We start from the raw sequence: 23,719 nt of genomic DNA on the forward strand, positions 1-23,719 counted from the left end.
CATTATTTTCCTTGCACCTGTTCATAGTTCCAGCAGGCAGTTGCTCTATTTTGATTTCTTTTTTTACCAGGTTTGAAAAGGATATAAATTGAAGCCTGCTGGATCGAACTGTAGGGTTGGCATCTACTACTGCAGCTACAATCGAGACTACTGATATTGAAGCATGTCATCAGACAGTTCGGATACTAGCTCACTCTTCTTTTCGGAAATAGACTCTTTAACTGTTAATCACAATTTTCTTTCTGTAGCTACTCCACTGTCTGCTCATGAGTCGTTTTCATCCGCTTCTTCCACCTGCACTGCAACAGCTGCATCACCAATACTGAAAGCTTCTCTTGATCATGACATGTCTTCAGACATTATTGCAGAGCTCTTTGATCTCAGCAATAGCACTGACATTGCTTGCGATTCCGATAAAATGCATGCATTTGTATCTGGAATGCGAACACAGCCTATGGTATTGACTTCTTCATCTACTTCTGCAGTATCGGTCTCATCACAGTCTACCAGAGATGTTGGGCTGTCTGCATTCGCCATGCTTGACCATCCATTTGCGGATATTTCTTCATATACCGCACCTTTAATTGAAGATAATTTGAATTCTCGCATAATTGCTGCCACTCCGAATGCTGCGTCGGCTTCACATTCCCATCCTCTCTCAGTTGCATTGTTTCCAGCATCCTTGGATGGTTCTGCTACAGACCCACCAGTTTCAAGTCATCAGTCTGAACCGTCTACGGTTGTTCAATCCCTTACCAAACCACAACCTCCAGTTGTTTGTCTATGGATGATTGCTCCGACATCTGCTGATACAACCAGTTCACCCATTACTCCAAAAGATTCTATTTGTGGCATTCATTTTGCGATTGCAGATGAGCTCAACACTCACTTGAGCGAAGACCATATTGGTAGAAAAATGCTTCATAACCTATGTCTGCGATGTCGCTGGCAGTCGTGCGCACATTCAGATGTTCCATTTAAAAAGCGAGACCACATTATATCGCACCTCAAGTCACACTTGCAACTCAAGCCGTTTATATGTCATGCCTGCAACAAATGTTACAAATGGCAGCACGATTTCCATAAACACCAAATTAAGAGTGGACATTGCTCTTCTTCAACAACCGTATCCAATGCAAACTCGGCAACTATGAGGGGTGAAAGTAAATGTGTCGCTACTGCTGATGTTATCCACGGCACATCTACCGCTGCTTTGTTTTCCGCAGCCTCAAGACGAAAATCGCGACTTCGCCAGAATTTGAGTTTTGATACCGTATCAGAGTTAACTGAGCTCGAGCCTCCTGAATCGACAGCTGCCAGCAGTCATGAACCGCGTCCAGGACTACCAGCTACTGCTGTATCAATGCACACATCTGACTACTCACCGTGTCCACCACCCACTCAAGTCATCGTGACTCCAGCGTTGTGCACTAGTCTTGAACCCACCGAGGTACCATCAACCCAATCTGTAGCTTCCATCACAGGAGTGCTTGCATCCACCACCGTGCCTTGTTCAGTTTCTGCTGCTTCATCTATATCCTCAACCCATAAAAGAGGAAGAGCAGAATTTAATCCACCTTCTACATCTCAGCCATCATTCCAACCCATGCATCCTCCACACCATCCACTTTTGCATCATCCTCATCATCACCATATTGTTGATCGGCATCACTCGAAGATTTTTCGACCACTTCCCACTCCTTCATCCCGTACTCCTCGCTCCAGTGTAAAAAGCGAGTCTATGCATTCATTCTATGCACATTCCGTGTATTCTAATTGTGATTCGTCCTATCATCCCGAGTATGCACCTTCAATTACTTCACTTGATCACACAATGGGCACTGTGGATCTCCATGATACTGATAGTGTATACCCCACCCCTAATGGTGCTCCATTTTTGGACGAGAGTACCGAAATGCAGATTCGAGATTTTTTATTGAGTCTTCCTGCTCCTGGAGCAGTAGCTTACCCGTATCCAACACAGCTCGACTATGGTAATATTGGTCCTTCACAGTCATATCCCACTACATCCTCGCTTGGTCTGCCTTTGACACATTTGAACGAGTCTGCTAATCCTTCCGCGTTTGCATATACCAATACCATGGGTGGTGGATCCATCTCTGGGCTTTTTGATGACTCCGTAGTACATAGCACGACGGCGTCTTCTGCTCATCCGAGCTCAAAGCAATTGCTTCCTTTTAATTCTTTTCATTCGTTTGGAGTTGCTGATCTGCTACCACTTGATTCTATCAGCATAGCTCGTACATCCTCTCATCCTCTAACGGATTGTCTGTCGTTGAACGACATGTCACTCAACTTTGATGCCATTCAGTCTGCCACTAGTATAGCACCATCAGTGTCTATTCCATTGATGAGTAATTCTTCTGGCAACAGTATTTGGGATCTTGGACTAGATCAATTGGATTCGAGCATGATTTGCTGTCCTCCTGGTCTTAAGGGTGATGTGTGTGGTGGTATATCCGAGTGTTTAAATGCCAATCATACAAATTATGTACACGCTACACCCAGTCCTGTAGAGTATATCAAAGAAGATCTAAATAGTTTACTTGTAGAATTTTTTTCTATTGAATGAATATCATTAGTTTATTTGGCATGCACACTATTTGTCATTTAACCAGCGGATTGGATTGTTTTTAGTATTCAGTATACATGAAATGACAAAAATTCAGTTGGCTGAATTGCAGATCACATCACTAGTAATTTTCTGAATACCTAATATTCGATCTATGTATCTATCCAACATACTTTTAGTTGTAAAACTATCTAAATGCGGCAATATCAATGATTTAGATGCAGCGTTTAACTGTTGTTACGGGTGCAAATAAGAGAATCGTTGCATGTGATTATATCATGATGGTCAAGGCCGTTATTGTTCCATGATTGTCAATTAATTACTATTATACAACACATTTTTTGATCACCAGCAAGCAAAAATACCCCTCGAGCTGTCCATACACATCACCAACTACTATATCGCTCTTAGCACTGCCACTTGTACGATTAGGCAATCTAAATCCAATTCCGTCATACGTAGATATCTGTTACATAATCTGCATTCTATTACATTATAAATATACCAATTTGTACTACCCCGCTATAGATATATAATTTGTATGTCAATCCTTACTTGCAGTACGCCACTAAACCTATTGGACTACCTTGAGCGCTTGCCGCTTGCCATCTACAACAGAATCTACAAATATACAGACGCATTTACATGCTACGTCCACAATGTCTTAACCCTCCCAATCACAGAACAAGTATTTCGTTTGGTTCTCATTGATGCATTCAAGCACGACAAGGTTCATTTCGTTCAATCTCTATCGCCTCGAACTCGCTTGACATTTGAGACTCTATTTGTAAAATCCGTCAAAATGAAGCAAACTTGTCAGAGGTTTCCTAGGTCATCATCGGGAAGATTTGGTGTGGATTTGCAGATTTCTGGTGGTGGATTAAGCACTTTGCACGATCTTGTGCGAGTTGTCACTGCATCTCCAAACAAGCATGCGTTGGTCAAAGATACGTGCCAAACTGCAACGACGTTGAATGATCCACTTGATACTTATTGCGGTCTTGAATACGGACGCGGACTCGATCATCCCGATGTACTCTGTCAAGTTGCGCAAGATTTACTATTCACTGTCATTGCACAGGGCCAAACAATCATTCAGCACGCCTCAGTGTCATCCCTTCCCCAATCCAAGCAAGATCTGATGGAGTTTGCCAAGGATTTAGTCGAGTGTGCAGTTCCATTGGGATTTTATCCAGGATTACGCAGTTCCAAAGTATTGACCCAGTCCGATGCATTTCATACTGGTGGTGCACCGCATCATATCCGTCAGCCTTCCAAGCTAGCATTCACATTGGCGTCACAGTGCGGACATTTTAATCTTATTGCAGATTTGCTGGATGCGGGACTAGACGACCATGCGTCGATGGATGGAGCCATCATGGGTGGACATGTACACATTGCAAAAATAATTCTTGATCATCACGATGGTCGTATTCTTTTAGATGCATCATCAGTCAACAAAGCGCTTGCAGTGGGTACAGTGGAGGTTGTGTGGTGGTTGATTGCGGACCATCAAGAATCTATACGGACACATAAAGCATTTCGAGATATCCAAGATATGTGTGCGACTCATGGCCAGTTAAATATGCTTCAATACGTTGTACATCATCGAATAGGTCACTCATTAACACATGCAGCAATGGATGGCGCGGCTGCAAATGGGCATATCAATGTTGTTGAATGGATTCATGTGCAAAGCGAAACTGGATGCATTGAATCGCTATCCATGGCTGCTGCAAGTTGCAATGCTATGGATGATGCTGCTGCCAATGGACACCTCGACATTGTCAAGTTTCTTCATTACAATCGCGTTGAAGGATGCACGGTTCGAGCCATGGACAAGTCTGCAGCTCAGGGACAGCTTGATATTGTCATGTTTCTTCATGCATATCGTAAAGAAGGATGTACACATTTAGCTTTTGATGGAGCAGCCTCAAATGGACATTTAGAAGTTGTTATATTTCTCCACAACCATCGCAGCGAGGCGTGTACAACTAAAGCCATGGATAGCGCATCAATGAATGGACACCTTTCTGTCATGATGTTTTTGCATGATCTACGAGATGAAGGAGGTACAATTGCTGCAATGCATAGCGCATCAGCTCTAGGCCATCTTGAAATTTTCATATGGCTATGGGATTCGACGGAATATCCCATACCTCAAGTAAAAGACATGCATACATCAGCAGCAAACGGTCATTTTTTTATTGTCGAGCAGTTTGCTATGCGTTCAGACGAAGATTTAATGCCATTGTTAAGCCCTGCATTGTGCAACGGACATTTGTTTTTGGCTCAGTGGATTATGAGCAAAGGACGAGGAATTTTGAGTTTAGATATGATGGATGTCTGGGCCCGACAACGGTTTCCTGAATGCGCGGATTGGCTTTGCGCGATGATAAGTAATCAATATCAGGGTTTAGATTGGAAATACAAGGTACAAAATAATAGCCACGATGCCATAAACAATAATGGTGTCATACACAAGCGACTATGGAGAACGATTAGCCAGTCCTTTGATTCAAATGCAATCGGAAATGCCATTCTTAAATCATTATCATGGAAATAAACGCTAAATGATTTGCTATATCATTTAAATATTGAAGCAAGCCAGTATAGTTGATTACAGGATGAATTCAAAATATCATAAAAAATAGATTTAGATCTAGACCCATACTCAATCATCGTCTTCATTTATTGGAAAGCAGTATCCTTCAAATACGTTTTTGAGCATCCGATAAAGATATTTCCTGACGACAATACATTTTTTCGCCGGAATTATATGGCGCAACAGTATGTCCGTTTCCATAGATTCGGTATCGATAAATCATCAATCCTTCAAGTCCCACTGGACCTCTCACATGAGTTTTGTTTGTGCTTACACCGATTTCAGCACCAAAACCATATCTAAACCCATCGGTAAATCTAGTAGATGCATTCCAATACACACTTCCAGCATCTACTTGGGCCATAAACCGCGAAGCAGTTTGCTTGTTGCAAGTCACTATAACGTCGGTGTGTTTTGACCCATGAGTGTTGATATGACTAATCGTTTCTTCCAAAGAATCAACCACTTTTACTGCCATAATCAAGTCAAGGAACTCAGTGTCAAAATCTTTTGGGGTTGCGGGAATAATGAGTGCAGATAGTTGTTTAGAAAGTGAAAGCGATTCAAGTAGCGCGAGCGCTTTTTCGTCACATCGAAGCTGGACGCCTTTATCCAGCAACGCAGTACCAATAATAGGAAGATGGGTGCTTAAAACACTAGAATGAATCAACAGCGTTTCAGCGGCATTGCACGCTGCTGGATAGTCCGTCTATATATAATAAATGAATGCATTTAATCGTATGAGTGCTGCAACAGCAACATGAATATGTAAAGCATGCCGATTGTACCTTGGAGTCAACTATCACAGCAGCAGCCATTTTTGCATCAGACTCCTCATCAACGTAGACAGAGCAGATCCCATCAGCGTGACTCAAAACAGGAATCCTAGCAAATGATGAGAGTAAAAGTTAGCAATTAAAATGGCTGATAAATAAAATCAAAACTTACTTTGTGGATTCACGAACATGTTTGACCAATCCAGCACCACCTCTTGGAATAACCAGATCAATCAGACCGTCCATTTTGAGCAAGCCATCAACCACGTCTCTGGACGATACCAACTGAACAGCACCCACTGGAACACCAGAATGATTCATCCCAGACAAAGCCGATTGAATGCATTCCATCAATGCCCGATTAGAACAATCTGCCTCTTTTCCACCTTTAAGGATCACTGCGTTGCCGGATTTAAGAATCAGCGATGATATCTGAACAACGACTTCAGGTCTGGCTTCAAAAATGATGAGTGCAACACCAACGGGGCATGTCACTCTGTATAAGTTGAGACCATCATCTAGTTGGCTAGCAAAAGTGACCTTTCCTTTAGATTGGATGATTGTTCAAAATGAATGCTAGAAATTAGGCTTTTCTGACTTTAATGGTTGCACAAGTATTTTTGCCAAGTTGCATCAAGCACACTAATAGATATTACGGCTCATACACACAATACAATAGGATAGTAGCCTACCGACTGGATCGTCCAATTGGATGATATCCAACACCCCTTGCAACAATGCATCAAACTTTGAATCACTGGGTCCAGCCAAATCCAGTCGTTTAAATAGGGAAGCAGAAAGAGAACCATCTGCAACCTGAGCTTTAGCTTTCTAATCCAAAGCAATGCAAGTGTTTGTGAGAATAGATATGCGACCATAGTTTTAAAGCAAGAATATACTTCTAAATCCAATCTGTTTGCAGCCAAAATAGAATCCTTGTTGGCTTTAAGAGCAGCATGAATATGCAAGAGCGCATCGTTTTTCAGTTGGTTAGAAGCAGATTGGAGAACCAATGCAGAATTTCTTGCAGTTTGTGCAATATTCAGAGCTTCCATGTCAATGTTGGTTTCAGCAAGTTAAAGCAGTTTAATTTTGTTACAAAACTCAATCACGTGAACAAGTTTGAAATTTGCAGTTTTATTGCCAATCACACCAACACTCAATTTGAACTTTTTCCAAAAGAAAGTCGAGGCTGGTTTCGTTCTGGATCCACTAGTCGCGATACTCGCACATCTGGACCTCCAATTCCCTGAACATGGCTCATATTCTGCGGTGTAATCAGAATATACTGCGATTGAGACTCTGCATCTCTGGCATTATCAACCATCAACTTCATCGCAAGACGTCGATTTACTGCATCCATGAACACGTCAAACTCATCCAACGCTCGGAATGGACTCGCCATGGACTCCCACAATGCCAGCAGCAAACACACTGTTGCAAAACTCTTTTCTCCACCAGAAAGTGCTTTAGGATCTCGATCATTGACTGGGTCAATTGATTGTCCTGATTTTTCAGCATCTCCTACATCCACATGAAGATTCAGCTCGCGCGCTTGGTGATCTAGCTTTAATGTTCCCCTAAATCCTCGTTTTCGGATCAACTCTGAAAACATTCGTTTTGCTCTGATGGATATGTACTTTTTAAAATCCTCATAGGCAGAATTGCGTTGTGCGAGACTTTTGCTAAGGAATTTTAAAAACCTGTCCGATTCTTTGATTTCTCTTGTAGCGTCGTCATACGACTTTTGTTTGATCAATAACTCGTTGCAAACCTTTTCACGACTTCCAAACTGCTTTTCTTTCTCTTCCAGGCGAGCACGAAGGTCTCGAATTTTGTTACAAAGGTACTCCACATCATGTGTGACAGGAACCCTGTCACCAATCTCTTGACATTTGGCAAGGTTGAGATCCAAGGCGGTTTGAAGACGAATATGTAGCTGTTCCTGTACATCTACACGACGGATATATTCAGCTCGCTTTCCAACATAATAGTCCAAGTTTTTTTTCTGATGTGCAAGCTGAGTCGAAATAGTATCCACCTCATTAGTCAGCATTGACACACGACTTTCAATCTCACTTATCTGATCGTCAAGAGTTTGTAAACTAGCTGTTTGTTGGCTGGCAATTTCTTTTTGAGCATTGATTTGCTCTACAATTCCGTCATACTGCTGAAGAAGAATGTCGAGTCGTGCCTGTTCTTCGCGTTTCTCATCTTCAAAAACATTGATGTTGATGGAATCATCCTCTCGCATACTATCTTCAATCTCTGTAATATCTCTTGAAAGCTGTCCAATACGCTGATCAAGTTTAGCTATTTCTGACTAATTTTTCAGAAATTGTGATTAGCTAAAGAATACATACCACACTCTAAATTCAACTCATTGAATGAGAAGCACATGCATTCAACATATACTTACACGAAGATGATTGCGCTGTGTGCTTGCATCTTTAAATTGACGTTCTTTTGTTTGCAAATCAGATTTTGCCTTGTCAAGACTCTGAGTATGACGGTTGATCTCATCAAGTAGATTGCTTTCTAATGCATCTAGATTTTTTGCAAGATGTGGAGTATTGGGGGGACGAAATAGTCTGCTTGCAGAGTACCCTCCAAATTGATTGCCCATTGTGTAGCCATCTTGAGTAGCAATCAGATTTACATTGCGTGGGTATCCGTTTTTGGCAAGCTCGTCCCCTTCATTGCGAGTGCAAACTAAAGCTGTTTTTTCAATGCTGTTATTGATGACAAGCTGACCTAGGACAGTTGGATCGCTTACCTGTAAATGTTGGAAAATAAAAATCAATTGCCGATAATATACCGTTAGAATCACATTAATTGAAGTTTATGAAAATATTGCAATCTGATTCTCATACTTTGATGGACCGATACACAGTCAGTAGATTTTGATCAGGTTCGCCACTTTGAAAATTTACACTTTTGGCGCTGCATTTGAAAACGGTCATATGTGGGCTATAAAGACAAAAAAGGCGGTAATTCAGTATGAAACAACCCATTTTTATACAGAAATCAAAACTTACAATCCGCATTTTTTTGCAATGTCTTGCATTAACCGCATATCATCGTGGTTATCCACAACCATGGCACTTAGACTACTACTTAAAAGCGACTCGACCACATAACTGAATTCTTCACGCTCCAACTGAACATACATACCTAAACATTAAGATTTCAGTGCAACATTTAGTACGCAAAAGTATATGAACATCTTGTAAACATGGCATAGTTACCCAAAGGACCAATAGGTTTTTTCCCGCGCCAGCGACCGTTTCTATCATACTCATTTATCATACGAACAATTTCAGGCATGCGTTCACCAAACATCCGCAATTTGTTGACTTTCTGGTCATGCAGTTGTTTTAATCGATCTTCAGATCGAGCCAAAGCATCCATCTTGTCATTAACATACTCTTGAATCTCTCCCTGCTCAGTCTTGAGTTTGTTTAAGCGTGCTTCAATATCATCACGAAGTTGAAGAGTCTGTTTTTGTAAAATTTAAAAAAGTATGTTAATAGAATCTGATTGTACAACAGTCTAGCACCATGTCAAGTAAAAGCAAAATAATAGTTTACATTGCGACGGGTTTTTTCTGAATCAGATCTGGAGGCTCCAAGACTCTTGATTTTCTCCAGTTTGTCATCTCGGATTGCCCTAATCAGTATCATGTTGTATTTACATGTGACAAGTAAGGAGTCAGTAGCTACGTATTCAAAATATCATACCACACTAATCAACTTACGCTTGGTCAACCTGAACTTTCTTTTGCTCTGCATCTATATGTCCCTGTAATCGCTGAATATTTGATTGGCGCAATGCCGCCTCTCGATCTAGTTCACTCATGGATGCGCTCAACTGCCTCATAACTTGCCGGCTTGATTTGATTTGTATTGTGTGATTTTTACGAGATGTGTCCAGTGCTGTTTTTTCACCAAGTGCGTCTGAAAGCTGCGTAGAAAGAGTTTGAGCATTAGTTTGAGCTGTGGACAAATCAACTTCGCATTGGATAATTTTAGGCTCTACAATGGCTAGTTTTTGCTGTTCTTGTTCGACCAGTTGGGCTTGATCGCGAATTCTCTGTTAAAAATTCACAACGTAAGTTGTATTAGATGATTCAAATGACTTGAAATGAATGCAAGTGTATTCTATTCTAACCTGCTCCTGCTCCTCAATTTTTGACCAGATATATTCTGCATTGTATTGATGAAATTCTTCTTCAATTTTGGCAGCCTCGTCAATTTCGCGCAGTTGTCTCCGAAGTCGCTCAACATCTTCCTTCATTTCAGGAACTGCTTGAACCTTGTTACACAGGGTTCGAGTAGCACTTTCAATATACTCATCAATCAGAACATAATCAGCCGTAAGTTTCTCAAGCTGTGTTCCTTTCAAAAAGAACTAATCAACAAAATCCGTTTGATGAGTTTTTAGATGAATCAAAGCGTATAGTCATAGAGTTGAAAGCAATCAATATGTATGTACCAGATATTTGTCGTGACTGGAGCTATTTGCAAGAAACATACGCGCAGTATCCTGAGTGAGAATAGCCATGGGATTATCAACAACAATCTGCATGTGATCATTAATAGACATGAGATCTCCATGCGAAGTAGAAACAGTATGACCTAAAAGCAATATATCAAAGCATTAAAAGGTGATGACAGATCAACAGTGGTGTGATAAGCAAGGTCTAGTCATACCATGAACATCACGAATTTTGTAAGAGTTTTGACCATCACGAACAATTTTCCTTTCTACAGTGATGGAATCTCCGTAAACAGAAGCCTTGTAAGCATCAGGACCTTTGTTTCTAATCTTGACTGTAACCGATGCAACGCTGGAGCAAATTGAAATGGAGATTAGCAAGACGAGATTGAAAATGCAAATTCAAATTCAAATTCAAGCGATATCAATCTGTAGCACACACTCTTCGCCGGTTTTGATGAGCGCTTTAAGATTATTTCCTCTATTGGTAAAACCAGCTTTACCACCAAGACAAACTGTAAGTGCTGTGAGAATAGCAGACTTTCCACCTTGATTAGAAAATAATGCAGCAAGATCCAATAGATGGATATTGAAATAAAGTTGATTAGACTTGGACGTATCTTTAATGCACAAGAATAATAGATGGTCTATTGACATTAAGCAGACACATTGACTTATGGTTTACATACTTCCATTGTGACCAACAATGAAGTTGATTTTTGAGCCTAGCGATACCTGTAGATAGGAATGGCACATGAAGTTGACCAATTCCACTCGTTCGATTGTTCCCAAAGCATCATTATCCTACAATTGTATATGAATGGCATGTAATTAGTGGATTGTAAGTTACTCATGATTGGAAATACATAAAATCCCAACTCACAGTTATCTGATGTTGTTGACTGGGTTCCATCTCGGACAACCGAGTGTCCGAGTGAATGTCATCCATGGAAAGATTGTTATGAGGTTCTTTGCGAGCTCTTTTTAAGTCAGGGTTGGAAGACTCTTTTTCTATGGTCATGTCATCAGTAGTGCTATCATTTTCATCCACAGATCTCTTGACAGGCACCCTCTTCATTCGACCACGAGAAGGTGCAGTCGATGCCATTCTTCCTGTTTAAAGAAAACTCGATTCGATTTAAATGTTCAAAAATTTGACAAAGTTTACTTTATAATCGTATTCACACTAAATGAGTGTCAATCTCATAAAATAATGATTTGGTTTTGAGTTCATTAGTTGACTGTTTTTTTGGTGATTGACATGCATTTCTGAGATTGATTTCTTGAACTAGAATGTATGTAATTAGAATACAACACACAGGTTATGGTAAGTGTACAATTCCAAACGAGGAGTTCAAAATTATAGTTTATTGAAGAATCAAGAATCTCGAGTAGGAAAGCGTAGCGAGTTTTTAACAAGTTTAACAAGTTTATTCCAAAATAGTTCATTGCACGAATACAAATGTCAAGACCAAGACACGTGACTAATACGACGATGTTGAACTCATAAAACGAAACTTTCACTACTATCGGATCTACTGTTGAATCTGCTAATTCACAATGGGCGATAGATACTCCTTCTCCCTCACTACCTTTTCTCCTTCTGGAAAACTGGGCCAGATTGAGCATGCTCTCACAGCTGTTTCGCAAGGCATTACCTCTATTGGTATCAAAGGTAATGCTGTCATCAACACTTTTAGCTATTGCTATCCAACAGTTACTAACTGCCATGTTGACTCTAGCCAAAAATGGTGTTGTTATTGCTACCGAAAAGAAGATTCCTTCCATTTTAGTTGATGATTCTACCCTGGCTAAAGTCTCGCCCATCTCTGCCAACATTGGTATGGTTTATTCTGGCATGGGTCCTGATGCTCGTCTATTACTCGACAAGGCTCGCAAATCTAGTCAAGAGTACAAGCGGATCTATTGCCAAGAACCTCCGACTGCTATGCTGGTCAAGGAAGTTGCCAGTGTTATGCAAGAGTACACACAGTCTGGGTATGTTTGCCACTGATATACACCGTATCTACTCGTCTGTATTCATTCCATGGCTGTTACTTTTAGTGGTGTACGACCTTTTGGTGTTTCTCTTCTTATTGCCGGTATTGACGAAACTGGGCCTACTCTTTATCAAGTAGATCCATCTGGCTCATATTGGGCATGGAAGGCATCGGCGATTGGCAAGAATATGGTCAATGCTCGTACTTTTCTTGAAAAAAGGTAATTTCTACTGTCCATGATATTCGATCACTGTTCACTCATTTAAATACGGAAATGTGTTAGATACAATGAGACAATGGAGATCGAAGATGCTATTCACACAGTCATTCTTGCTCTTAAAGAAGGCATTGAAGGAAAAGTGGCAGATACCAACATTGAAATTGGTGTTTGTCAGCAAAAAGAAACCATCAACCGTGACGGAGAAAAGGTTTCTGTCGGTACTTTCCGTTCGTTGTCGGCTTCTGAAATTAAAGACTATCTCGCTAATATCCAGTAAATAAGAATTCAATCAGAGATATTGATCAATGCCTGATGTGAATCAATTCAACGAAAAAATAAAATGCTGTAGCAAGACAGTTTTGGTGGATAATACATCTGTTGAATTTCTACTGTAGGTAGATGTCAGGATTACTGCTAATTGGTTTTACTGTTATTGATCAAGTATGGATTGACAATGGCTAATTAAATCTGAATATTCATGCTGAATCTATATACTCACTACACTATTGAAAGATTTTTGGGATAAAATAAACCAGAATACAATTTGGTCGAGTCAAAATGGCAATTCAAAACACTTGTTCAAAATGTTGACCAGTTTATTTGGTACATTTTACTGAATAAAAACTTGACAGTTTTCACCCATTGTGGTAAGCCTAATTCAATCCTTTAAATTGGCATCGAACCCATAGATTTCTTTAAACTTTGCAATACTTCAGAGCTCACTAACATGTGCTGCTTTGCATCTATTTTGCTATCCATGACGTATTTACCAGCTTATCAGACGTTGTACACCACAGTTCAATCTGTCTCATTCGAATCTATTTAAATACAAAATTCAATATATATTGTTTTATCAGTTCTATCTATGCGAAGCAGTGCCTCCAATCCAAACAGCATTTCTCCAGTCAGAAGCTACAGATTGAGTAGTCACTGGTTTTGATTGAAGCTGTCGCCACCGATCAGGAGGAACATCTAATGTCAATTCACGGTTAATTGGAGCAAAAAGCCTAGGCTGAAGTACACTTGTATATGCATATGGGTTATGATCAGTCTGAAGTAGTGCTGATGATGTTGGTTTAGTCACCGAGTTTGTAATATCACGATTCGCCGTATTATAGGCTGGTTTGTTGATAGTAGAGATTGGAACTGTGTTGCCATCTGCCCTTACACACAATGTGGAATTCGAATCTTGAGGTTTGCCATAAACAGTATGGTTGGAAGCCTTTGCAGCACTTATTGCAGATGAACTGGCGGCTTCTGCAGTATCGGGGATACTAACAACGGAAATACCAGACATACATAGTGGAGATGCCACTCCGGCTGATGGTCGTAACGACATGCCAACAGCACGATCGCGACCAATAAGCATATTAGATGATACACCTGCAGCACGTTGAGGGAGCAATGGACTGTCTGTGTTATGTGAAACCAAAACTGACGAATTAGTGCCATTGTATACATCTTGCAACATAAATCGATGTGTGGATGGAATATTGCGGTGAATTGGTTGTCGTTTAAGCGTATCATTATGTGCTAAACAAGGCAGCGTCTCGTTCTGAGGCGGATGTACCAATTTTTGAGATGTAGTACAGTCTGATCGAACCTCGCCATTAGACCTGGGTTTAAGAGCTGAAAATTGATTGCAAGATGTACGTGTCAATGTCGGTGCAATCGTCAATTTACTATCTTTTAGCTTATTGGAAACTGGAATGGGCACAATCTCGGTTTGAATTTTTTCTGTTTTAAATTGTAGTGTGGTGTGTATAAGTTGAACTGTTAGCCATTTTAAAGCAACAAGATACAGAATTAAAATGCCTAGACATACCATATTGATCAAATCGTACAGTCCACGTTAGGAAACTTGCAATCAGCACACAGAGTGAGATCATTGGCCGTACCAATGAAAGATACAGTGCAGAAAACAAGCCCAACGCGAGCCGGCCACGAACAGCACACCACACCGCAGTCAGCAAAATCTTGATACCAAAAGCAGCCGGTAAGGATAGAAGCGGAATCAAGGGCATTACACCAACAACCATACACAACACTACTACAGTGGCAAAAACAACCGATACTTGAGCAGTGCACAGTTCCCATGCTACTTCTATAGCCACAATGGGCGAGGTTACCAAATGTGGTGTGGATACCAAATACGATGTTTGATTTGCCACCAATGACCAAAACTGTTGAACTAGTGATCCATCAGCATGTTCTCCACAATCACCCAAAACCAAAGGCTGTAAAAGAAACCCAAACCCAATACACCCTTGGCCAAACCTTTCCATCAGCACTGTTGATAAATATTTGGTCCAATCAGCATACATCAGATGCAAGTCGCGCACTGTATATGAAACTGAGCTTGCAAAGTAAGATCGTTCTATTGCTTTAAACGCAAGAAAGCGAATAAACACTGCCGAAGGTGATAAAGACATGCATCCATCTGTAACAGATTTGAATACCGATGGAAAAAGAGCTTGGTAGGTCGCATCTGAATCAACAAGTAAACTTCGATTTTGTCGAGTTTCCCAATCTTCATAGCTTGTTGATGCATTAAACCCCGACATGGCCATACAGGAAGCAGGTGCTTTAGTGAGCGAAGAAGCACCACGACGAAGAAAATCAGGAGAAAACACGCCTGTACCGTCTGTAAGCACTACCACAGATTTGGATAAACGGGATGGATCGTGGCGAGACTGAGACTGAATAAGAAATAGCCCTTGACGCTGCATGTCTCTATGATGTTTTGCACGAGACCAAAAGCATATCAAATGAGCATTAGTGTTGATTCGAGCTGCATAAGGACGTTCAGGAGCCATAGCATGCACACCCAAAACATGCAATAAACAAGTGTTAAGACCAGGTTTGGCTCTTGGATGAAACAGGGCAATGACAAAAAGACGCTGTCCTGGGTAGTCAGTACGGATGATAGATTTCAACGTGCGGTTAAATGTGGATATGGGCTGAGGCATAACTGTGAGAATTACATAGATATCTGGAACAGTAGTATCTGGTGCCCGGTTACGAGCTTCTGCCATCATGTTTTGATCGGGAATGTAGTAAAGAGTAGAGGGTGCTGCCATAAGATGTGTGATGGTGTGCATTAATGTAGTCGTGGCAAATACACCAGCAAAAATCCAGAGATATATCTGCAAGATTGTGCGCAAAATGTCGGCAGAGAAAAATGAAATCCAATCGGCAATAATGATTAAAGTGGGGACTGCAAGACTGGCTCTGATGCATACAAACAGTAGCATAAACATAGTCTTTCGTGCATATGTATTCCAGCGCGAAATTGCTGATTCATGCAGTCGTTTTGATGATATAGTTTTGACGGCAACAATAAAAGTGTATACAAGCGACTGTAACGCGCCAATGAAACAGAGTGTACCAAGTAAGATCTGAACCCAATCTGGCAAGTCTTTAAGTAAGTGTTGTGGAAAGGAAGTCATGGTTGGTTGCACGCCTATATTTTGAGAGTAGTGTTGGACTGTTGTTGGATGACTGGTGTGGGAGGTTAATGAAGCACCTGTTAAACTTTCTTGTGGAAGCTGTGAACTGATGGTCAGTGCTTGAATCTGAACAAAATAATAATTATTGAGCAACGCAAATTGCAATAGTAAAGCAATGTGGTGCATGATGAATAGTTTAATGTAATTGTATGTATCTAAAGTGTGTAACAGCCAGCGCACTATGTTCTACCCAAACTATATTTAACCTGTCAGACTGATATTTAGCCCAGTATATTAATGCAGTTGATAATAGTTTTGAATGCTTTTTCATGTTGTATTTTGACTTGAAATATCCTAACCCATGTGGCAAAAACAAGATTGGTAAATTAATGATAATTTTGTTCAGCATTGCTATCCATACCAAAAACCACATTGAATTATAGCTTTACAGGTGAGGAAAATATTGGTGATGCTTATGATAAGCACACAAATCAGGGCACTAATGTGATTTTGGCAGTCCATAATCATCCCGCGATAAATGTTTGCCAAGCCACAGCGCGTTTGATAATTCATGTATTGAAGCCGTACTCACGTAAAATGGAATACTTGTATTTATCCTGCAGTGGCCACCTCTGCTTTGGAATAAACAGTAACTGGATATTTGTTGTGCTTTCCTACTAAAAACTATTGCTTCTCCAATAGACAACGTTCATTATATGCTGCACAAACCATAATTTTGAATTGAAACTGTCCACTTTTTGCAGTCATACACTGTACGATCACCCTATCCATTCATTTCAACCCATATATTGGACTCAACTGTTGTCAATCAGGCCCATCCCTATTTCATTCTAAAACCTGAGATACACTTTAGTTCAAAAGAACAAGATTGAAATCTCACGAGTACAACTGTCGCTTTCCTGTTGAACACCAGGAGAAAGACTGGTCAACTAATAAGCTCAAAAACAGCGCTGTTCAGTAGATTTGGTATGATGTATCATTCCATGAGATTGACTGTTTATTGCCTGATTTGATATCTTTAGCACTCCATTACACGCGGATACGGCTGTAATTAATATGCCGGTTCAAAGCTCCGCCGGGAAAATCCGACCATATTTTGTAGCGTGTAAAACAAATGACTCGTGTCCTGATGCATGGAGCACTTTCAAAAAAACTATCTTAATGAGTATACATGTTTAATAGCTAGCCTGTGGCCAAATCTACTAGCCCTAACCGTATTTTATACCAAATCAATTAACTGAAAAGTTTAATTACATGCACACACCAATGGCTAATTGACTGAAATACAGTCATCTGCGCAGTAATATCACAACTCACGCCGACACAACACAATCACATCTCCAGTACGTTTAGGATCGTCGTGAAAATGACTATTAAAAAATCGTGCACACTAAAAGTTCACATCATAATCAGCATAATATAAGCAGAAAATCAATCATAAATAAACATGTTTAAACAAATAAATCTTACTATGCTGTATCCTGATCCTTGTAAAACACTCGACACGACTGAAAAGAGTTTAGGGTTATCAAACATTATGATATGGCTCGACCATTTATGCTGCAAGATCTGATATCCTTGTCCAGGAACGTCAATATACTTGCCACGAGTTTGGGATTTCAAAAAGGAAAAGGCGTCTGTGATTGGCTCAATTCTTCGAACAAACGGCAGTTCGGAAATATTTGGCGTAATAGGAGATTCAGAATAGTCGGTAAAATCCGATGTGGATGTAGTGTTGGCCCAACCAAGTAGCTTGGCACCGACTCGTGGGTCAAAATAGGTTTGAAAAAAGTATAGTGGGTTATTATACAACACATCTGTTTCATCCTGATACCCCTTTCTGTTTTCAACTCTACACAAACATATCACGTTTAAAAATTCAATTAGCAATTTAAATGACACGCCATCAATACTATTACCAGAGTAGAAACGCTAAGACTTACCCAATGGGCGGTTCGCATGTAATAAATCGCATGGGTATATTTCTATGCAAGTAACTATAAAACGGAGTGGAGTGGCATGGCATCAAAAACAAAATGTCGGAAACCTTTCCACCATGTAACTCAATACGCAGCCAATTCATGACCTCCATAATGCCACGTTGATGTGATCGAGACAAATAAAACGCTGTTGCTATATTTGTTATCCCGACAACAGCCAAAACCTTCCATAGCCACTTTGCTGGTCGTGTTTTTGGATGGCGCAAAGATCTACGCTGCGATTGATTTTGCTGTTGACGCTCACGAGCTGCGTGCGAAAACGGTCTACGCCTTCTTAATGAAACTATGTCATCTATATCAAGATTGTTGTATTCTTCATCGTTATCAGCATCATCTTCGGCATCTCCCGCGGTGCTATTAGCAACTAGATCCGTAACATAATCGCTAGCTTCAATCACACGCAAGCCATGTCCAGCATAAACCAACAAGGGCGGAAGAATTGGCATCAAGAACCTAAACTCTTTGTGTTTTTGTAAACTCAAACAAAAGACTGTCCATAGGCACATCCAAAAACACTCTCGTTCTCGTGGATATTGGGTATGTAGTACACCCCATACAGTTATAGGTAACAAAGTAAGAAGTACAACCGGAATGCCTTGGGTAAAGTACCAGTGAAATGGATGTCCACCGTAAAACTCGGCAATATTTTGGAGTACGTTGAGTTTGAGAAACTCGTATGGAGTAAATGTCCATGTCTGGTAAAATTGAAAATCTATGGCACTTGATACTCCTATTGCTGCAATCCTGTAAAATTTGTATAAATCAGGATTAGACTATCTCCAAAAATACTGAATCAGCTTTGTAAAACAGTATAGCTCATAGTAACAGCTCTGATGATTCCTACATTGTGATTAGTACGTCGTTTACTACAGCATAAATTCGAATTGATTTTCGAAACAAGAGTGACGTTCCAAGAAATATCCACAAAATAGCACTTGTTGGTCTAACAATGCACGATAGTGCAGCAAAAATAAGTGAAATACGAAAATTACGTCGAGTTGGCCGATTCCCTTGTACTTCATCGCGACTCCAAGGCCAGTAGTACAGTGCAATGGATGTTAAACAGGCTTCCAAGGAATTCGAATAGGTTCTCACTAGACAAAAATAGTTGAACCACGATAGCAGCACTGCCGCAATCTAGATCAATAAGGATGATATAAAACAGATACCCAATACCAATTAGGTTTCAATGTCCTGATTGAGCTGATTTAAACTAAAGGTTTTAGCTACGGTACTTGAACTCAATATGTTTTTTACCGTCCAAAAAGCAGTCGCCATTCCAAATAAACGATATGCAAGCAAAAACGTGAAAAAATCCCCTATGGCTGCAATACATCCTTGAACAATTCTAGGTGCAATAGTCTAATCAAAAAATGGAGAGATAAATTGAGACAACAGATCAATCAAGCTGTATATTCGTGTCAGGGTTATATTGGACGTACCAAAAAAAATGTGTCGTCGAGTGATAATACTTGTAAAATCTTGTATACAGCGGCAAACAACAGTGGATGTGCAAACCCACGAATCTTTAAAGACCATTCCCAGGTCAGGTAGCCATACGTATTCCACCAAATCAAAACATCAAGTCAAAGAATGCAGCATAAATTTCAAAAGATTCGACAATTCCAGAGCAATGTCTGTCCATTTAAATGAATAGATGGTGCAATTGGCAGGTGTCAAAACCAAACAATCTTAAAAAGGATATCCAAACACATAGGAGTGCGCTACTTCTAAACTCTGCCAAAATTCGTCTGGATCAAAATAAGTTTTAACCAATAAAGCATTATTGACTCTAAAGATCAGTAACCATCCAAGGATCTGAAGCATAGACATCCACTGGCCTGACTGCAGTTGATGTGACAGTGGACCAGATCTATTTCGAGTTTGATTCGGTGCTGATGCATTAGAATGAGCTGCTGTTCCTAAATCAGACTGAACAGATAAATTTTCATTATAGTCCAAGTACTCATCGGCTTGGGAGGGGTGTGTATGGTGCTCAGACGCAGATTCAATACGTTGAGAATGCCCTGCTGCTGGCATCAAGGCATCACTAGTAAAAATTCCCCTGTGTATTTGACGAGCAGATAAAAAAAGCAGAGATCCATCAACAGGTCTGTTCAAATGGTTTCTGCTAGATCCAAACGCAACAGCATTAGACGATGCAGTCTGACTATCAAGTAGAGCGCGCAGTAATCGACGTCGAGTCATCCGCCGCGAGGAGCTGCCACTTGTGTAGGTTGCTGGGTCGGAAAAAGGGTCACTATTATCCGTATCTACAGCCAAACCTCTCCGGACATTATCAGTAGCAGTATATGAGGAGTCGTTGAATGCAGCATCATCTGCTCCAATCATTCTTGATAATAAGATTACTGCTGACAGTATTCTAAACACAAGCTTGTACAGTAATGTGGTCACGTGAAATACGTTCATTTTGATTTGATTGAAACTCGATATTTAAAACAATATGCCTTTACTCTTGGTAAATCGCAAGTGAGTCTAACCTACTTTTATTTACAGCCGTATTCACATAAAATAAAATACTTGTATTTATCTTAGACTTTATTTTGCTTGGGAATAAACAATGTCTAAATACTCGCTGTTTTTCTATTAAAATTAACCTTTTCAATGACACAACTATCATGATGCACACAATCAAACTATGATTTTGAACTGAAATGGTTCTTTTTTTACATTTTGTAGTCATGCATTGCACAATCATCAAATCTAAACCCATATGTATGCATTTCAATCTATATACTGTGTTTGACTGATTTGATGCTGTCGATACAACTCTGCATGCTCATTCTTGTTGTATCCTAAACTTACAGATACATCCGCGTTTCTAGTTCAAGAAACCAATGATTGCACATTTTAGAATGCAACTGTTGTCTGCATGCCAATTGCACAATGTTTGTAATATTTGTACAATGGATTTGGAGATTGAACAAGTGTCAAGATTGTGGGATGCACTGGAGCTGTGGTGTGAACATTTTTTCAGTTGTATTCACTGAATGAGCACGGAGAAAAAGATCAGCAAACTTTGTCGATGGGCTTAGAGGACACAATGTTATTCAGTAAATTTGATGGAAATTGATACCGATTATTCCGCGAAACTGGCTGTTTACCTTGTACTCCAACTCCCTTATTTTAGTTTATTTTATGCGAATGCGGCTGTAAGAGTGAATTGGCTACAAAGTATACAGTGTTCATGTTAAACCAGTGTTATCGATGACTCAAAGCACGAATCCCTGCTGCACTCGTGTACAACATAGTGGGCAAAAGCAACAGCCCTTTAACTCTGTAACTTGAGCTGTAACCCTGTACGTATTGTTATTAGGTTATCGAATAGTAGATCATTTACATACTATATAAAAATAGGGCTTGTCATTGATCGACCATAATACTTTCTGTCACTATGAAAATCAACGTTTTGAGCTGTCTTTTTTTGGCTGCTACTGCCAAAGCCATGATACTTTCGAGCAGTTCAGATTCCATATCCATACTAGAAAAAAGACAAACTCCTCCAAATGAACCGAATCCGTCAACCAGCCAACAATCGCATCCGTCAACCAGCCAACAATCGAGTCAGAATGGCGCAAAACCTAAATCACATTTTCCAGAAGGACCATTTGGTCACATCCTTGACGGAGCACCACCATTAAGGGCTAGCGATCTCGGCTATGATGATGACGGAACACCTTTGGATGAAGGCGATCCTAGATGTAAGGAACTGTCTACAGCTGAACGGTGTTATCGTGCTGCTCATGAAATGACTCTATCAGCAATAGAGGATAACAAAATTACCCAAAGAAAAATAATCGAGCTAAAAGAATGTCAGGAAACACTCGAGCAAATGAAACTATGCTTAAATCACAAAAGATCAAGTTTGGGCAAAATCAAGTCGACTATTTCGCGCAAGTCCTCCATACGCAAGTCATGTCAAGACATCACTTTGGAAAAAGTCAAGGCTCAACATCGGAAATGCAGAAAATTAGATGAAGAGGTTGAAGAAATGATGGAAAAGGAAAGAGATGATATTAATATGATTCAACATTACAAGATGGTGACCGCTCGGCTTAACAAATCATAAATAGTCAGTTAACTTACAGCCGTATTCACATAAAATAAAATACTTGTATTTATCTTAGACTTTATTTTGCTTGGGAATAAACAATGTCTAAATACTCGCTGTTTTTCTATTAAAATTAACCTTTTCAATAACACAACTATCATGATGCACACAATCAAACTATGATTTTGAACTGAAATGGTTCTTTTTTACATTTTGTAGTCATGCATTGCACAATCATCAAATCTAAACCCATATGTATGCATTGCAATATATATACTGTGTTTGACTGGTCTGATGCTGTCGATACAACTCTGCATGCTCATTCTTGTTGTATCCTAAACTCACAGATACATCCGCGTTTCTAGTTCAAGAAACCAATGATTGCACATTTTAGAATACAACTGTTGTCTGCATGCCAATTGCACAATGTTTGTAATATTTGTACAATGGATTTGGAGATTGAACAAGTGTCGAGATTGTGGGATGCACTGGAGCTGTGGTGTGAACATTTTTTCAGTTGTATTCACTGAATGAGCACGGAGAAAAAGATCAGCAAACTTTGTCGATGGGCTTAGAGGACACAATGTTATTCAGTAAATTTGATGGAAATTGATACCGATTATTCCGCGAAACTGGCTGTTTACCTTGTACTCCAACTCCCTTATTTTAGTTTATTTTATGCGAATGCGGCTGTAATTTAAATGAAAAAATTGGTAGCCGAGTGTTATATTTATTACTAGTCAGAGTAGCATCTCATAAATTAGCCGATTGTTCTGAAGCTGTTTTTGAAACCAGCAATGTTGGTTGGATTCGGATTATACTTTCAAGTATTGAGCTGTATACTATAACTTCAGATTCGATCGTCAAAGCTTCAAAGCATCTTTAAACCAGTTAGTCTCAATAATACAAGTCTTTGCATAGCATAAGTCCAAAGTATTTAACAGCAAGGCTTAGTTTCTGGCATATGAAAAAGCAGAATTTGAACTCGTCCAATCGATATACGTCTGATTCAAAGCTGGCTGCATTGCTATCTGTATTTCCTAAAGATTCGGAATACTATCATGTGTATTGCTCTTTAATATTATTTTCAATCAGCTATTATCACTTGTGAGCAGTATCGGATGGCTTTACTTGGTACAACTTCTTACCCAACCCAACGCTCACCTTTCTGCAGCATCGGAATATTGCCTTGGTTTATTCTTCTGATAAACATTGATTCAGCACAAAATGAAAAAATGGTATCAAGTATAGGTAAATAATCAAAACGATTCAATATTGCAATTGAAATTTACTGACTTGATCATTTACAACCATATTCGTGTAAAATGAAACGCTTATATTTATCCTGCAATCAGAGTTTCGATTTTGCTCCGGAATAAACAATGATTTTACGCACAATCAAGAAATATCTGTTGCTGTCATTATACTGAAGAAACTCCGTTATATTCTAATATCAGATACGTTTGCGCTCTAGTTCAAGATAACA

At 39.8% G+C, this 23,719-nt stretch overlaps 9 protein-coding genes across 9 annotated transcripts; 5 read left to right on the forward strand and 4 right to left on the reverse strand.

The window, feature by feature from the left end:
- Positions 1 to 868: 868 nt before the first annotated feature.
- On the forward strand, positions 869 to 1,090 carry BATDEDRAFT_7349 (uncharacterized protein; the record flags this gene model as incomplete). The annotated part of the gene is made up of 1 exon (XM_006677649.1): positions 869 to 1,090. A coding segment is annotated over one exon (222 nt), but the record flags the coding sequence as incomplete, so codon positions are not given.
- An 861-nt stretch (positions 1,091 to 1,951) lies between these two features.
- On the forward strand, positions 1,952 to 2,617 carry BATDEDRAFT_36812 (uncharacterized protein). Its single transcript, XM_006677992.1, has one exon. The coding sequence runs from the start codon at positions 2,102 to 2,104 to the stop codon at positions 2,591 to 2,593; it is 492 nt and encodes a 163-aa protein (XP_006678055.1). The 5' UTR covers positions 1,952 to 2,101; the 3' UTR covers positions 2,594 to 2,617.
- A 778-nt stretch (positions 2,618 to 3,395) lies between these two features.
- Positions 3,396 to 5,159, forward strand: BATDEDRAFT_87831 (uncharacterized protein; the record flags this gene model as incomplete). Its single annotated transcript, XM_006678046.1, has 1 exon — positions 3,396 to 5,159. One exon carries the CDS (start codon positions 3,396 to 3,398, stop codon positions 5,157 to 5,159), a length of 1,764 nt encoding a protein of 587 aa, XP_006678109.1.
- A 134-nt stretch (positions 5,160 to 5,293) lies between these two features.
- On the reverse strand, positions 5,294 to 7,029 carry BATDEDRAFT_87429 (glutamate-5-semialdehyde dehydrogenase; the record flags this gene model as incomplete). Its single annotated transcript, XM_006678157.1, has 5 exons — positions 5,294 to 5,907; positions 5,987 to 6,083; positions 6,147 to 6,519; positions 6,667 to 6,805; positions 6,874 to 7,029. 5 exons carry the CDS (start codon positions 7,027 to 7,029, stop codon positions 5,305 to 5,307), a joined length of 1,368 nt encoding a protein of 455 aa, XP_006678220.1. The 3' UTR covers positions 5,294 to 5,304.
- Positions 7,030 to 7,091: 62 nt separating this feature from the next.
- BATDEDRAFT_34779 (DNA repair protein SMC6) lies at positions 7,092 to 11,579 on the reverse strand (the record flags this gene model as incomplete). The annotated part of the gene is made up of 13 exons (XM_006677939.1): positions 7,092 to 8,297; positions 8,394 to 8,750; positions 8,848 to 8,944; positions 9,013 to 9,148; positions 9,223 to 9,472; positions 9,565 to 9,643; positions 9,732 to 10,066; positions 10,145 to 10,384; positions 10,469 to 10,611; positions 10,687 to 10,823; positions 10,914 to 11,019; positions 11,161 to 11,275; positions 11,355 to 11,579. 13 exons carry the CDS (start codon positions 11,577 to 11,579, stop codon positions 7,134 to 7,136), a joined length of 3,384 nt encoding a protein of 1,127 aa, XP_006678002.1. The 3' UTR covers positions 7,092 to 7,133.
- A 452-nt stretch (positions 11,580 to 12,031) lies between these two features.
- Positions 12,032 to 12,968, forward strand: BATDEDRAFT_10771 (proteasome core particle subunit alpha 2; the record flags this gene model as incomplete). Its single annotated transcript, XM_006677699.1, has 4 exons — positions 12,032 to 12,146; positions 12,214 to 12,469; positions 12,536 to 12,691; positions 12,755 to 12,968. The coding sequence occupies 4 exons, from the start codon at positions 12,032 to 12,034 to the stop codon at positions 12,966 to 12,968; spliced, it is 741 nt and encodes a 246-aa protein (XP_006677762.1).
- Positions 12,969 to 13,550: 582 nt separating this feature from the next.
- Positions 13,551 to 16,326, reverse strand: BATDEDRAFT_87724 (uncharacterized protein; the record flags this gene model as incomplete). The annotated part of the gene is made up of 2 exons (XM_006678158.1): positions 13,551 to 14,428; positions 14,517 to 16,326. The coding sequence occupies 2 exons, from the start codon at positions 16,324 to 16,326 to the stop codon at positions 13,551 to 13,553; spliced, it is 2,688 nt and encodes an 895-aa protein (XP_006678221.1).
- An 899-nt stretch (positions 16,327 to 17,225) lies between these two features.
- Positions 17,226 to 20,513, reverse strand: BATDEDRAFT_23949 (uncharacterized protein; the record flags this gene model as incomplete). Its single annotated transcript, XM_006677814.1, has 8 exons — positions 17,226 to 17,314; positions 17,479 to 17,551; positions 17,632 to 18,013; positions 18,105 to 18,905; positions 19,006 to 19,298; positions 19,419 to 19,523; positions 19,604 to 19,687; positions 19,890 to 20,513. 8 exons carry the CDS (start codon positions 20,511 to 20,513, stop codon positions 17,226 to 17,228), a joined length of 2,451 nt encoding a protein of 816 aa, XP_006677877.1.
- A 1,063-nt stretch (positions 20,514 to 21,576) lies between these two features.
- BATDEDRAFT_87832 (uncharacterized protein) lies at positions 21,577 to 22,251 on the forward strand (the record flags this gene model as incomplete). The annotated part of the gene is made up of 1 exon (XM_006678047.1): positions 21,577 to 22,251. One exon carries the CDS (start codon positions 21,577 to 21,579, stop codon positions 22,249 to 22,251), a length of 675 nt encoding a protein of 224 aa, XP_006678110.1.
- Positions 22,252 to 23,719: the final 1,468 nt, after the last annotated feature.

Source organism: Batrachochytrium dendrobatidis, assembly GCF_000203795.2.
Source record: "Batrachochytrium dendrobatidis JAM81 unplaced genomic scaffold BATDEscaffold_4, whole genome shotgun sequence".
NCBI lineage: Eukaryota > Fungi > Chytridiomycota > Chytridiomycetes > Rhizophydiales > Batrachochytrium > Batrachochytrium dendrobatidis.

Coding starts and splice junctions, on each gene's coding strand:
- BATDEDRAFT_36812 (XM_006677992.1), top strand. CDS start 2,102: ATGGGTGGTGGATCCATCTCTGGGCTTTTTGATGACTCCGTAGTACAT.